This window comes from Myotis yumanensis, unplaced genomic scaffold (genome assembly GCF_028538775.1).
Source record: "Myotis yumanensis isolate MYYU_CA2020_CCGP unplaced genomic scaffold, mMyoYum1.0.hap1 SCAF_2, whole genome shotgun sequence".
NCBI lineage: Eukaryota > Metazoa > Chordata > Mammalia > Chiroptera > Vespertilionidae > Myotis > Myotis yumanensis.
In genome coordinates, this window is record NW_027223753.1 from 82665134 (window position 1) to 82680333 (window position 15200).

Genomic DNA, 15200 nt, shown 5'->3' on the forward strand with positions numbered 1-15200 from the left:
ATTTCTATGGTGCACTAATCCGGAAATAAAGGCGCTGAACCTTTAGCCTTTAAATGTATTGACTATGTACAGGTCCTTCCCTTGGCCCTGTTAATAATTCCTTAAAACGCACCCAAGCTCCATACTCTGGGGGACTTCGAACGGGGAGAGTAAAATCGAGGGCAGCCTGGCGATGCAGGGACTTTTCACCGAAGTCTGAAGGGCACCAGGGTGGTGAATGTCTCCATAAGGAACCCCGTGTAATAAATATGCAAATCATGCCGCACAGGCTCGCTCTGGGTCCCGGAGCGCCCGCAGCCCCACCCCACTTCCCGGGGTTGCCATACTCAGCAGGGCCGGATCGCCTCCCGCGCGGTAACGGAGGCCAGCCCCGCCCCCCGCCCCCCGCCCCGCCCCGCCCCGCTCGCCCCGCCCCGCCCCGCCCCGCCCCGCTCGCCCCGCCCCACCCCGCCCCCTGCCCCGCCCCAGGCGCGCGCCCTGAGCCCCGCCCATCCGGCTGGAAGGGCCGCCGGCGCTGCGGCACAGCTTCCTGCCGTCGGATTCGGGCCGGAGCCGCCCGTGACCCGCGCCGCGCGTGGACGCGATGCGCGCGCGCCCGGGCCAGTGACAGCCTCCGGGATGGACGGTGGCTCCGTCTCGGGAGAGGGGCCGAAGCGCCCGCCCGACCGCCGGCGGCTTCTGCTCTTCTTACTCGCCGGCCGCTGCGGAAGCCCGGGCGGCGTCCCGGCGCGCCGCTGCCTGTCCGCGCTCGCGGAAGGTCTGGAGGCGCTGGGCCCCGGCGCCCCCGCGGCCCGCGTCGCGTCACGTGCCTCGGCGCTGTTCCTCCTGGTGCAGGTGCCCGTCCCGCGCCTGGCCGCCGCCGCCCCGCGCCGACCCCTGGGAGACCGGGAACGCTCGCGCCTGGGGCCCTCGGGCCCCCCAGCCGGGCGCTGCTGCGCGTGGAGGTGCCAGCCCGGCCTCGTCCCAGGCGTCGCCTGTGCCGCAGGCCCCCTCCACCTGTGCCATGGCCGAGTGCCCGCCCTCGCGTCCACCCGGAGAGGTAGGGTCCGGCGGTCGGAGGAGAGGGGGCTCGCCCCGTGGGGCTGGGACAGTGGGGCGGGGAGGGGCTGTGGCTTTGACCTCCCGGGGGGAAGGCCGGGAGACCCAGAGGTCGGGTCACTTGAGGTCACCAGGCTCCTAGGGCGTGGGGACGAAGGTCTGTCTGGCCCCGCCCTTCTGGTCCTCGGTATCCAGGACTTGGCCAGCTATGAAGACCTGAGTTACTCGGAATGCCGGCCCAAGGGTTTGGGCGCAAAATTGAAATGGGATGCGGGGAGGTGGTGCGTGCCGGGGCCGAGAGTTTGTGCACGCCCCTGTGCAGAGCTACCACGTGGGCGCTAGCGCACAGGTTGCTGTTTTGCCAGCAACTCTGATGAAGGGTGTGCGGAAGGCTTGCACGTTTGAGAAGCGGAGCTCTGGGAAATGAAGGGACTGTTTTACAGTTTAAGTTGAAACTCTAGTGGGTTCGTTGTTTCCTTCAATTAAGCACTAGCTCCTATTCTGTGCCTGGTACTTTCCTAGATACTTGGGATCTATCAGTCAGCAAAATGCCTTCCTTCTGTTAACGTAAAAAAAACATTGAAATCTGTAATGAATTTTTGTGAGTTTATTCGAGCCAAACTGTTGACATATGCCAGGAAGCAGAACCTCAACGAATTGAGATAATGCTCCAGAGAATGGCGGGCTACATCTGTATTTATACATTGCAATCAAAGGAAAGGGACATAGGTGGGTTACATGAAATCCATTGGTGAAAGACTAGAGAGGCGGGAGAAAGCAACGCAGGGTAAAAAGTAAAATGATAGACACATACTTAGGTGGGTGCAGGAACAATTAACATAACAATGAAGAAATTTGTGGTATCTGTCCTGGAGCCCAGGCACATTAGGTTGTGCCCCAAGGGGTCCAGAAAAAGGGAAGTCACAAGTTACCCAGACATTTCAAGGGTATGTTTTATAGATGCAAAAAGACAGGCTCAGTTAAGGTAAAGGTTGACCTTGTCAGTGAAGATACCAGCCTAGGTATCTTAGTTAAAGTTTAATTTTAGACCATCCTTTGTGGTTACTTTAGGTCTCTGAGTTTGCAAGACTGCCATGCAGGCCTCCCCTGAGCTTGTCAGGTTAGCATGTGGCCCCTTTTGTCCACACTTCTTGGAGCTTAATTCTAGCAGAGGAGATGATACACACATAGATGAATACACACATAATAGATAGATATAGATATAATTTTGTACACATATACAATTTACATATGCACATATGATATTTACATATGCACATGTGATATTTATATGTACATAATGTACACAATGGATAAATACTACAGGAAAAAATAGAGGTGGTAAGGGTTAGGAAGTGAGATGGGCCTCCAGTTACGAATTTAATAGCATCATCAGAATAGGTTTCATTGAGAAGGTGGCTAAATACTTGAGGGGGATGAGAGCAGTCACTGTCCTACATGAGATTAAGGAAATCTAAACAGGTTCAATTTACTAGGTTTGGCTGGGGAAGATACTGATTGGTAGAGCAACAAAGTGAACCAAGCTTGACATACAGAGGTTGGCGAATAAGTAGTGAGTGCACTCTGTCAGTGTCCTGCAGTAATTTTGAGTTAGAGATGGCTTTGAACTTTATTTCTGTACTTGGCCTTTTGGTGCTCTTTTTTGACAAGCTGGAAACTTGTGATTTATTTTCCTCTAAAAACTCAAGATTATGGGGCAAAAGGGAGAGTGTTCTTTCTCATCAGCTTTTTGACAAGCAAGGTAGTAATGTTGTTTTCGTCTCAGATTATGTCATTCTTCACAGTGTGGATGGATTAATAAATACTATGGGGAAACACAGCCAAGACAGTTAAGGATCATGTATGCCCACTCACCATCAGTAAATGAGAGTTTTGTTCCTTTGTCTTCAGCCTAATGGTTTGTTTGGTGCCGAAGGTTCCAAGTAGGGCTACTTAGACTTAAGGATGTTATGGGTAGGAAATTTGTACTTGGTTCCCTCCTCTGGTCAAGGGTAACTTTGGGCTTCTTTTGTGTGTTTTTTTAATATCCTTTTGATATACTGAAGGTCCCCCAAGGAGAATTTCATATTACACTTTAACATAGCTCGGTTTACCTGCTTCCTGTTTTTAAATAGGAATTTATAGTTCGTGGGCCCCGTCTTGTTGTCACAATAAAAGAGGAAAAGTGAGTCAGAGGTGTTCTGGATGTCTGAGTATTGCTGTTACCCTTTGACAGAAAGCAAACTGGCATTCACCTTCTGTCAGCGGGGGTTGGAGGGCCAGCTGGGAAGTGGCCAGCCCTTTTCTCCACTTCTCAGATGACAGTATTTCTTTGAAACAAGCTTGCAATTGAAATTCCAATACTTTTTTTGAAAAAAATAAGCAGTATCTAAGTTGGAATTGGCTCTTGCTTAGAAAATAGTCATAATGCTTTGTTTTATTGGGGAAGGGGGGCAGATTATTATTAGAAACAAGGAAATTGGGAGTAGACTAATCCCATAATTCTTCATAAACCAGCATCTAGACTCCAATGTTTTCAAGCTCCCTAACCCATTACACCGTCCTGAACAGTTCTATGATGGATGAGGTGGCCTGTGGAGAACCCCTTGAGAGGTGCATTCATTCATTCATTCATTCACCCACCCAATGTTTTTAGAGCTTGGTCTGTTTTGTGTCAGCAGACATTCAGGTTCTCTTCTCATGAGACCAGTTTTTGTCCCAGGACTGTAGATAAAGAATGAAAAAAGAGGTACTCATTTATGTGAAAAAGGAAGACCATAGGCAAAGAGCAACACTTCCTCCTGTGATTTTTGTGAACATATAATCAGATGTGCCTCCCTTTGCACGGTATCTGTCACCTAATAATTGGTGACAACCTTATAATTTTTGCCATTGTTACTCTGTCCTCTGAGCATGCTCCCAAACCCTGTCCCCACATGGGGTGGACACTCAGCTGCATGCATAGACATTATGACTCTGCCCCCTAATCATAAATGGTTGGGTCCAGCAGGGCCTCTCAGAGGTCAAATGGCTGGCTGTGCCACTAACTGGCAGTGTGACTTTGGGCAAGTGTCTCAGCCTCCCTGAGTCTTATATTTCTTGTTTGGAACATGAGGCTCATAATAGACCTATATCCCCTATAGGATTGAGCTGAGGATCAAATGAGTTACTGCATGAACAGTATTTAGCACATTGTGGGGCACATGGTAAGTACCTTTAGATATTAACTATTCGTGTTACTACTGACCCATGTGACTACAAGTCATTTGAGTGCCTATTGTATACCAAGCACTGTCCTAAGTGCTGCAGGTACATAGTGAACAAAACCAGGCACACCCTGACCTTGCAGAAGTTAGATCTAGGAGGAGAAGGCAAACAATAAACAAGTAAATATAATATCCAGTAGGGAGCAGTGCAAGGAAGAGCATTAAAGCAGGATGGGTCTATGATACAGCTGATTAAGAAAAGGGGTAACATCAAGCTGTTCACTGAATGTTTTGGGTTCTCCTTCCCGACCTTTGTGACTTGATTTGGCCAATGAATTATGAATAGAAGGGGTAGGTGTCATTTCTGAGTGGACCTGCAGAGGCATGGTGTGATTCTCCACACCCCTTTAAAAATAGAAAAAAAGGAACAAAAAAGAGGTACTCTTTTATGTAAAAAGGGAAGACGATAGGTTAAGAGGAGAAAGGAGTTGATCTCAAAATTTCCTTCTAGACCAGTGGTTCTCAACCTTCCTAATGCCATGACCCTTTAATACAGTTCCTCATGTTGTGGTGACCCCCAGCCATAAAATTATTTTCATTGCTACTTCATAACTGTAATTTTGCTACTGTTATGAGTCGTAATGTAAATATCTGATATGCAGGATGTATTTTCATTGTTACAAATTGAACATAATTAAAGCATAGTGATTAATCATAAAAACAATATGTGATTATATCTGTGTTTTCCAATGGTCTTAGGCGACCCCTGTGAAAGGGTCGTTTGACCCACAGGTTGAGAACCGCTGTTCTAGACAGTCTCATGATCCAGATCTTAGAAATCATACAATTGAATTTTTGTTTTTAATATGTTGTTGGCCTGCAGTATGGCAGGCCCTCTGCTAGATGCTAACAATACAAAAATGACTAAGATTGGCTGCTCTTGGGGTTATGGACTAACACATGATACTGATATGGAAATGATATAACAAGTGCTATGATAGAGCCATCTGTACCAAGCTGAGAACACAGATAAGGGAGCAATAAAGGCTGCTCCCTGACCTGGGTGGGGTTGGCAGAGAGAACTATAAACTGTATAATCATAACCAGAACATAATGAAGACTTAGGAAGTTGTCAAATTAAATGGAGGCGGGGGGGAGGGGTAAAGAAGGTGCTTAAAATTTACCAGTTGAGAAAGGGGAGCAAACCAAGCTTCAGGATGGAATACCAAAGTATGAAAGAAAGTTCAGGAGGCAGAATAGCTTAGGCGGCTAGAAGAAAGCTGAAAAGGTAAGTGGGGGCCAAATTGGCACAGGCTTTGTGTGCTTTGCTAAGGACTTTATAGTATAGTCTGGCTAGTGATTTTTTTTTTAATATAAGGGCCCCTTTTAACCATTAAACACAGATAGACAATTGTTGCATTTTATATTTTGTCAGTCTGCAAACTGTGTGCTACAGAGTGATTATTGGATCTCTTGATCTTACTTGATGCTGACTATGACCAGCAGCCATACTCATTCCAAGTCACCAGGAAGTTAGGAACCACTCACTGCTCTAGGCTTACAGAGAAGAATCAGATCCGTGGGGTCCTGTCCATGTCATCTTTTTGCTTACTTTGCAGTTGCTGTTAGAGTGTGTAAGGCTGAGAATAGGAGTTGATTAGCTGAAGTATCTTTCTGGTCATTTAGGAGATCTACTGAGAAAACCTTTGAACTTTGAGTTAGTAGATGACTGTTCTCTCTTCTACCACTCTTCTACAACACCTGGCATCATTTGAAAAGTAAGAACAAATATGTAGCAAGGTTTACATACCTGTGTTTATTACATTTAAATGGAGGATTTTTATTTTATGTTGTCCATCTCTTTTTTTTCCTTTGCTATCAAAATGTCTTTTTTTAGTATGATTATAATAGTAAGGAGCTCTTAGGTTTACATGTCCTTTTTTGGCAAAATTATAAGTTGACACTGCAGTTGTTCCATTAAAAAAATAAAACTATTATTGTGGTTCAAGAAATACAAAAGCCAGGAAGCCATTACTATGCCACCTCCTTTAAATGAGCACCTTGAAATAAGTATACAAAACAGGTTGGATCTGTGGTTAAGTGCACAGAAATTCATAAAAGTGGTAATATACAAATTGTTAGACTTCATCTCTCCAAAAATGGGCTTTTGCAAAGACATTACAAGGAAAGAAAATGACAGATCAATGTCTCTTGTAAATAAGGATTAAAAAAAAAATACTAGCAGACCAAATCTTGCAATACATAACAGGAGTATACACCATGACCAGATGGGATTTTGTCCCAAGAATACCAAGTTCATTTAGTATCTGAAAATCAATTTATGTAATGCACCTTATTAACAAAATAAAGGAGAGAAAACCACATGATCATTTCAAAAGACAAAGAAAAGGAATTTGAAAAAATTTAGCACCCCTTCATGATTTAAAAAAAAGACCACTTGACAAATTAGGACTAGGAGGGAACTGCCTCATCTGATAAAGGGCGTCTGTGAAAAACCCATGGCTAACATACTTAACTAGGGGCCCAGTGCACGAATTCGTGCACCTTGAAAGGACCTGTGGGCGTGGGGGCAGGTCTCGGCCCATCCTCTGCACTCCCGCCCACTTCCTCCCACCGCGCCTCTGGTCACCTGTCCATGGGCAGCCCTGCTCCTGCCACCGCCACTCCCACACGCTGACAGCACTGGCCCCGCTCGCACCCATCAAAGACGCGATTGGGGCCGGCGCCAGCAGTGGGTGCAAGCAGCAGCTGCTGCCCTGTTCGCCCCTCAGGAGCAGGGGGAGGTGGAGAAGCCCTCGGGTAATCAGGGCTGGCAGCTGCCGCTCACACCCAGTGATGGTGCCAAGTGATTGGGACCGGCAGTGGGTGCGAGCTGGGCTGGCGCTGGCAATGGGTGCAAGCGGTGGCTCGGGCACTGGCAGCAGGTACGAGTGGGGCTGTCGCTGACAGCAGGTGCAAGCAGCAGGCAGCTGCTGGCCCTGATCTCCCCTCAGGAGCAGGGGGAGGTGGAGAAGCCCTGAGGGGCAATTGGGGCTGATAGCCGTCACTCGAACCCGCTGATGGCACCAAGTGATTAAGGCCGGCAACAGGCGCCAGCAGTGGGTCAGTGCCGGGCAGGACTGTGGCACGTGGGAGCAAAGAATTTTCAGTAACCACCAGAGGCTCACCCCAATGACAGTGACTGGTGCCCCACCAAGTTCCGCTCATGCCCCCTGGTGGTCAGTGCACATTATAGCGACCGGTTGTTCCGCCATTTGGTCTATTTGCATATTAGCCTTTTATTATATAGGTTGGCGAAAGACAGACTGCTTTCCCTCATTGTTCCTATGGGGCCATTAGAAAAAGGTCAGGAGCAAGGATATCTGCTCTCATCATTCCATTTAACATTGTACTAGAATTTCTAAGCAGGGAAGTTAGGCAAGAAAATGTAAAAGCATTCAGATTGTAAAGGAAAAAGTAAAACCATCACTATTCACAGGTGACGACCTTGTACATAGAAAACTCTAAGGAATTCACTAAAAAACTATTGGAGCTAATAAGTTCAGCAAGATACAGGATCAATATATTTTTTAAAATATACAAAAATCGCCAGAACCGGTTTGGCTCAGTGGATAGAGCGTCGGCCTGCGGACTCAAGGGTCCCGGGTTCGATTCCGGTCAAGGGCATGTACCTTGTTTGCGGGCACATCCCCAGTGTGGGGCGTGCAGGAGGCAGCTGATCAATGTTTCTCTCTCATTGATGTTTCTGGCTCTCTGTCCCTCTCCCTTCCTCTCTGTAAAAAATCAATAAAATATATTAAAAAAATAATAATAATAAAATAAAATAAAATATACAAAAATCAGTTTTATTTCTACACACTAGCAAGGAAAAATCTGAAAAACCTAAAAAAGAATTCCCTTTATAGTAGCATCAAAAAGAATAAAACACATAGGGATAAATTTAACAAAAGAACATAAAATTTGTACTCTGAAACCTATATAACATTATTAAAGGAATTAAAGACATAAATAAATGGAAAAACATTCCATGTGTGTGAATTGGAAGACTTTAATATTGTTAAAATGGCAGTACTCCTCCAAATTTATCTACAGATTTAATACAATTTCTATCAAAGTTCCAGGTGCCTTCTTTGCAGAAATTGAAAAACTGACCCTAAAATTCATATGGAAATGCAAGGGACTCAGAATAGCCAAAAGCAGTCTTGAAAAAGAACAGGGTTAGAGGATTCACTTCCTGATGTTGAAACTTACTACACAGTAATCAGGAAAATGTGGCACTGGCATAAGAACAGACATACTAGTATAGATCAATGGGATAGAATGGAAGACACAGAGATAAGCCCTCACATTATAGTCCATTGATTTTTTTTTTTTACCAGAGTCACAGGACAATTTAAGGGAGAAAGTAGTGCTGGGACAACTGGACACCCACATCTTTCAAAAGAATGAAGTTGAACCCCCTTCTCACAACATCCTATCTAATAAAAGAGTAATATGGAAATTGACAATTTCTCCAACACACAAGATGGCCGCCCCCATGTGGACACAAGATGGCCTGCAGGGGAGGGCAGTTGGGGGTGATCAGGCCAGCAGGGGAGGGCAGTTGGGGGCAATCGGGCTGGCAGGGGAGCAGTTAGGCATCGATCAGGCTGGCAGGAGAGTGGCTAGAGGGTGATCAGGCTGGTAGGGGAGTGGTTAGGGGGTGGTCAGGCTGGTAGGGGAGTGGTTAGGGGGTGGTCAGGCTAGTAGGGGAGTAGTTAGGGGGTGATTAGGCTGGTAGGGGAGTGGTTAGGGGGTGGTCAGGCTGGTAGGGGAGTGGTTAGGGAGTGATTAGGCTGGCAGGCAGAAGCGGTTAGGGGCAATCAGGCAGGTGAACGGTTGGGAGCCAGCAATCCTGAATTGTGAGAGGGGTCCCAGATTGGAGAGGGTGCAGGCTGGGCTGAGGGCACACACACACACCCTCCCCCATGCATGAATTTTTGTGCACCGGCCTCTAGTATACAAATATTAACTCAAATCGATCAAAAACCTAAATGTAAGAGCTAAAATTGTAAAATAATTAGAAGGAAACGTAGATGTAAATCTTTGTGAACTTGAATTAACCAATAGTTTCTTAGATATGACACTAAAAGCAAGGAACAAAAGGGAAAAAAAATAAATTGGGCTTCACTAAAATAAAAAACTTTTGTGCTTCAAAAAGCACTACAAAGAAAGTGAAAGACAACTCACAGAATGGGAGAGAATATATGAAATCATATATAATACGGAACATGTATCTAAAATATATAAAGAACTCTTACAACTCGGCAATAAAAAAGATAATCCAATTTTTTTAATAGGCAAAGGGTCTTAATAGAAATTTCTTCAAAGGAGATATACAAATGTCCAATAATCACATTGAAAGATGCTCAACATCATTAGCCATTAGGGAAATGCAAATCAAAACTACAATGAGATACCACTTTACACCCGCTAAGATGACTGTAATAAAAAAGATAATACCAAGTGTTGAGGATGTGTAGAAATTGGAACCCTCATACATGGCTGTTGGGAATGTGAAAAGGTGCAGCCACTTTGGAAAACAGTCTGGTGTAACCTCAGAAGGTTTAACATAAAGTTACTGTATGGTGTAGCAGCTCCACTCCTAGGTATGTACCCAAGAGAACTGAAAACATGTTTACACAAAAACTTATATAAAAATGTTCATAGCAGCAGCATTCATAATAGCCAAGAAGAAACAACTCAAGTGACGTTTAATTAATGAATAGGTTAAATAAAATTGGTATATTTATGCAATGGAATAGTATTTAACAATAAAAAGAAATATGGTACTGACACGTACTACAAGGTGGATGAACTTCGAAAACACCATGCTAGGTGAAAGAAACCAGTACAGAATACCACATATCGTATGATTCTGTTCATATGCAGTATCCAGAGTAGGCAAATCCATGGAGACAGAAAGTAAATCAGTGTTTGCCTGGAAGTAGGGGTGTTGGGAGTTTAGGTATAGGGCTTCTTTGGGGGATGATGACAGTGTTTTAAAGTTGATTGTGGGGATGCTTGCACAACTCTGTATATGTATATAAAAAAGCCTAAGTGACTGTTATGACCGAATAACCGGTTGACTGGTGACTATGATGCGCACTGACACCAGGGGCAGATGCTTAATGCAGGAGCTGCCCCCTGGTGGTCAGTGCATTCCCACAGCCAACCTCCTTCAGCTGGCCTACCTCCCACAGTCCCTCCCCCCAGCCGGCTGGCCCCGATCAGGACTGGGCAAGATGGCCCTGATCGCCAGCCAGGCTGAAGGACCTCACCCATGCACGAATTTGTGCACTGGGTCTCTAGTATATAATAAAAATAATCAAATTATATACTTGAAATGGGTGAGTTGTACAGTAGTATGTGAATTATAGCTCAATAAAGCTCTCGTGAAAAACAAACAGGCTTTTGAGGTATGACTGATTTTTTTATGTTGCTGATTTGCTTTTGTTTACCATTATGTCTGTTTGAACTTTATTGTCCTTTCTGTTCTAGAGCTAAGCCTCTCTGCTGGGTGCCTACAGTTGGAGCACAAACGCCGAGATTTCACCTCCGCTGGGAGTAGGAAGCTCTACTTTGACACCCATGCCTTAGTGTGTTTATTTGAAGAAAATGGTAATCCTCTCTCTTTGGTCACTCAGTGCCATAGAAGAACACAATAAATTATGACTTCTCTTATGGTTTCATCTAATTTCTCTTATTTCTCTTTGACTTTTAAGTTTACAAGTAATCTTTTGGTCAGTCTCCATTTCTTAAGTCCTCATTTTCTGTTGAAGGACGTTTTTGCTCCATCAGTGCAGTAAGAGATTTTCTCACACAGTCTGTCCAGGTGAAGCATATTCTTTTAACATCACTCCAGAAATACAGCGCTAAAGATACAAAGTTAGACACAAGTCAGCAAAACTCAAGGGTGGTTCTTATGATGACTATCTGAAGCACATAAGTGATGTTTTATTACTGCATCTTGTGTGCTTTTACAATTTTTATGAAATTAAAATGTTGCTGAGCAGTAGTTATTGATATCAACTCATTGTGTTCTTTATAAAAATATTCAAACTAACATTTTCCCTCACTGCTCTTGTGTTCATTAATGTAAAAGATTGCTCTGAATTTTGTTGAAAGTGCACTTAATCTATAATAATAATAGAGGTATATGCAAATTGTCCGGGACGCCATCACAGTAATAATAACAGTAACGACCAAAAAGCAGGCTGCATGGGGCCACCAGGCCGACAGGGGGGTTAGTGAGGGACTACCAAATTACTGAACAGCAGGCCGTGTGGGTCGGCCAGGCCAGCACAGGGGGCATTTGGGGGCGACCAGGCTGGCAGGGGGGGCAGTTAGGGACGATCAGGCCAGCAGGCAGAGGCAGTTAGGGGTGATGAGGCTGGCGGGGGGGAGGAGGTAGCAGTGATCAGGCAGGTGAGCAGTTAGGAGCCAGCGGTCCCGGATTGTGAGAGGAATGTCCGACTGCTGGTTTAGGCCCCATCCCCGGGACCCGGCCTAAACCGGCAGTCAGATATCCCCCAAGGGGTCCTGGTTTGGAGAGGGTGCAGGCTGGGCTGAGGGGACCCCCTCTTCCCCATGCGCGAATTTTGTGCACTGGGCCTCTAGTATATAGATAACATCCTTATATTTAATCTTATCAAGACAAATACACCAATACTGAGACACATATATTCTCAAAATCAGAACCTCATATATCATAGATTATGCCTTGGAAATAAATATATGTGCTTTTACTTCATTGTGTAGTTATTTACCCAGCTGTGCATGATTGTATCTGAAAAGCTGCCCTCTGTAGATGTACTATATGTCCAGGTCAAGGTGATGGAATAAATTGTGTTCCTATGGGGCAATTAGGAGCTCTGAGTTCAAGCTGTGCTGGTTTCTAGCCTGGGCAGTCCTTTCATCATCCTCAGTTTCCATTACCTCATTGATGGCATGGGCATAAAAAGAATTCCAAAGAACCTTTTAAAAATATATATATGTTTTTAGTGATTTTAGAGAGAGATAGAAACATCTATGAGAGAGAAACATCAATCAGTTACTTCCTGCGTGCCCCCTACCAGGGATCAAGCCCCAAACCCGGGCATGTGCCCTGAACCCGTGACCTCTTGGTGCATGGGCTCAACCACCGAGCCACACCAGCTGGGCTCCAAAGAACCTTTTACTTTTTTTTCTCTCTTTAATTTTTTTCCCCAAAGATCCTTTTAAATATTAAATGAAATAATGTGCTTAAGTGTACTCTGGAAAAAATGTCAAATGCTATATAATAATTTTGGCAATCATTTTCTTCTCAAACTTGAAATAATAGTCGTTTTTCACCAAATATTTCTTTCATTGGCCAAAAAGAAAAGTGGAAGTGAGAAGAGGGCCATCTAAATTATCTTGATGAACAGCAGTCTTCCTAGTTTTTTTCTTATTCTTTTTTTTGGGGGGTGGAGTGTAGGGTGGGGACTGTGTGTTTGTAATCAAAGTAACCAATTGTAAAAGGAGATATTAAAGACAATGGCGACATTTCAACATACACTAGGTGTATGATGGCGTTGAGGGAGCACAGGTAATTTTGTTAAGTGGAACAATGCAAGGTAGCTGCAGTGGACTCTAGATGGCCACCAATCCTTCCAACGAGAGGTGGAGTTTATTGCCCCTCTCCCTCTTTCAGATTTGCTTATTTAGACAGAAATTGCATATGTTAAAAATATGATGTTTTGGTAGATGTACTTTCTGCTTTTCTTGGGTTCAAACCTTGGTCCATGAATATTTGCATATTTCAAGAACAGTGATGTGAAGACCCCACTGAAGTGTGTGTAGGGCATGACTGTGCTGAGATCAGTGGTGGATGTGTAAGTTGTCTGGGTTAGGGTAAGGCCAGGAAGAACCCTTCAAGGAATATTCCCTCCTTTACCCTTTTTTTCTTCAGTTATGTCTCCTGATTAACAAAACTTGCTATGTCTATAATCTCACTAATCCTGATGTCTTATTCTCTCATTCCTACAAAAAATAATTTGTATCTGGTAAGTCAGCAGGTTTTAAGGCTTCTGCTTTTCCTTATTACCTTTCACCTTCCACAGGTGCTTGTTAAATTTTAAGACTTTGGAGTTTATTTGCTTTTTATTATCAGCATAAGTCTTTTCCACTCTCTATTTTTATTTTCTTCATAATTGCCAGATCTCATTATGTTTACCTATGAACTTTTTTTTTCTCTTTTTTTTTATTGCTTAAATTATTACAAAGAGTATTACATATGTCTCCTTTTTTTTTTCCCCCCGTCCTTGATAATCCCCTGGCCTCCCCTACCCCCCAGTGTCTTATGTCCATTGGTTATGCTTATATGCATGCATACAAGTCCTTTGGTTGATCTCTTACTCCCCCCCTCCTGCTCCCCGCCCCCCGCCCCGGCTTCCTGCTGTAGTTTGACAGTCTTTTCGAGGCAACTCTGCCTCTGTATCTATTATTGTTCAAAAGTTTATAATGGTCTCTATTATCCATGAATGAGTGAGATCATGTGGTATTTTTCCTTCAGTGACTGGCTTATTTCACTTAGCATAATGCTCTCCAGTTCCATCCATGCTGTTGCAAATGGTAAGAGTTCCTTCTTTTTTACAGCAGCATAATATTCCATCGTGTAGATGTACCACAGTTTTCTAATCCATTCATCTACAGATGGGCACTTAGGCTGTTTCCAGATCTTAGCTATGGTGAATTGTGCTGCTATGAACATAGGGGTGCATATATCCTTTCTGATTGGTGTTTCTGGTTTCTTGGGATATATTCCTAGAAGTGGGATCACAGGGTCAAATGGGAGTTCCATTTCCAGCTTTTTGAGGAAACTCCATACTGTCTTCCATAGTGGCTGCACCAGTCTGCATTCCCACCAGCAGTGCACAAGTGTTCCTTTTTCTCCACATCCTCTCCAGCACTTGTCATTTGTTGATTTGTTGATGATAGCCATTCTGACAGGTGTGAGATGGTACCTCATTGTTGTTTTGATTTGCATCTCTCGGATGATTAGTGACTTGGAGCATGTTTTCATATGTCTCTTGGCTTTCTGAATGTCCTCTTTTGAGAGGTGTCTATTTAGGTCCTTTTCCCATTTTTTGATTGGATTGTTTATCTTCCTTTTGTTAAGTTGTATGAGGTCCCTATAAATGTTGGAGATTAGGCCCTTATCAGATATGACACTGGCAAATATGTTCTCCCATGTAGTGGGCTTTCTTGTTGTTTTGCTGATGGTTTCTTTTGCTGTGCAGAAGCTTTTTATTTTGATGTAGTCCCATTTGTTTATTTTCTCTTTAGTTTCCAATGCCCTAGGATCTGTATTGGTGAAGAAATTGCTTTGGCATATGTCTGAGATTTTGTTGCCTTTAGATTCTTCTAGTATTTTTATGGTTTCCCGTCGTATATTTAAGTCCTTTATCCATTTTGAGTTTATTTTTGTGTATGGTGTAAGTTGGTGGTCTAGTTTCATTTTCTTGCATGTATCTGTCCAATTTTCCCAACACCATTTATTGAAGAGACTATCTTGACTCCATTGTATGTTTTTGCCTCCTTTGTCAAATATTAATTGAGCGTATTTGTTGGGGCTGATTTCTGGGCTCTCTATTCTATTCCATTGATCTATATGTCTGTTCTTGTGCCAGTACCAGGCAGTTTTGAGAACAGTGGCTTTGTAATACAGCTTGATATCTGGTATTGAGATCCCACCTACTTTGTTCTTTCTCAGGATCGCTGCAGCTATTCGGGGTCGTTTTTTATTCCAGATGAATTTTTGGAGAGTTCGTTCTAGGTCTGTGAAATATGCCGTTGGTATTTTAATGGGAAGTGCGTTGAATTTATAGATTGCTTTGGGCAGTATGGACATTTTAATGATGTTGATTCTACCAA

At 44.0% G+C, this 15200-nt stretch overlaps 1 protein-coding gene across 1 annotated transcript in view; it reads left to right on the forward strand.

Moving 5' to 3' along the window:
• Positions 1–520: 520 nt before the first annotated feature.
• Positions 521–15200, forward strand: part of MCUR1 (mitochondrial calcium uniporter regulator 1) — a 31616-nt gene continuing 16936 nt past the window's right edge. The window contains exons 1-2 of the mRNA XM_070405701.1: positions 521–1039; positions 10806–10925. Coding sequence (XP_070261802.1) covers positions 619–1039; positions 10806–10925 — 541 coding nt within the window. The 5' untranslated portion in view covers positions 521–618. The remainder of the gene's footprint in view (positions 1040–10805; positions 10926–15200) is intronic.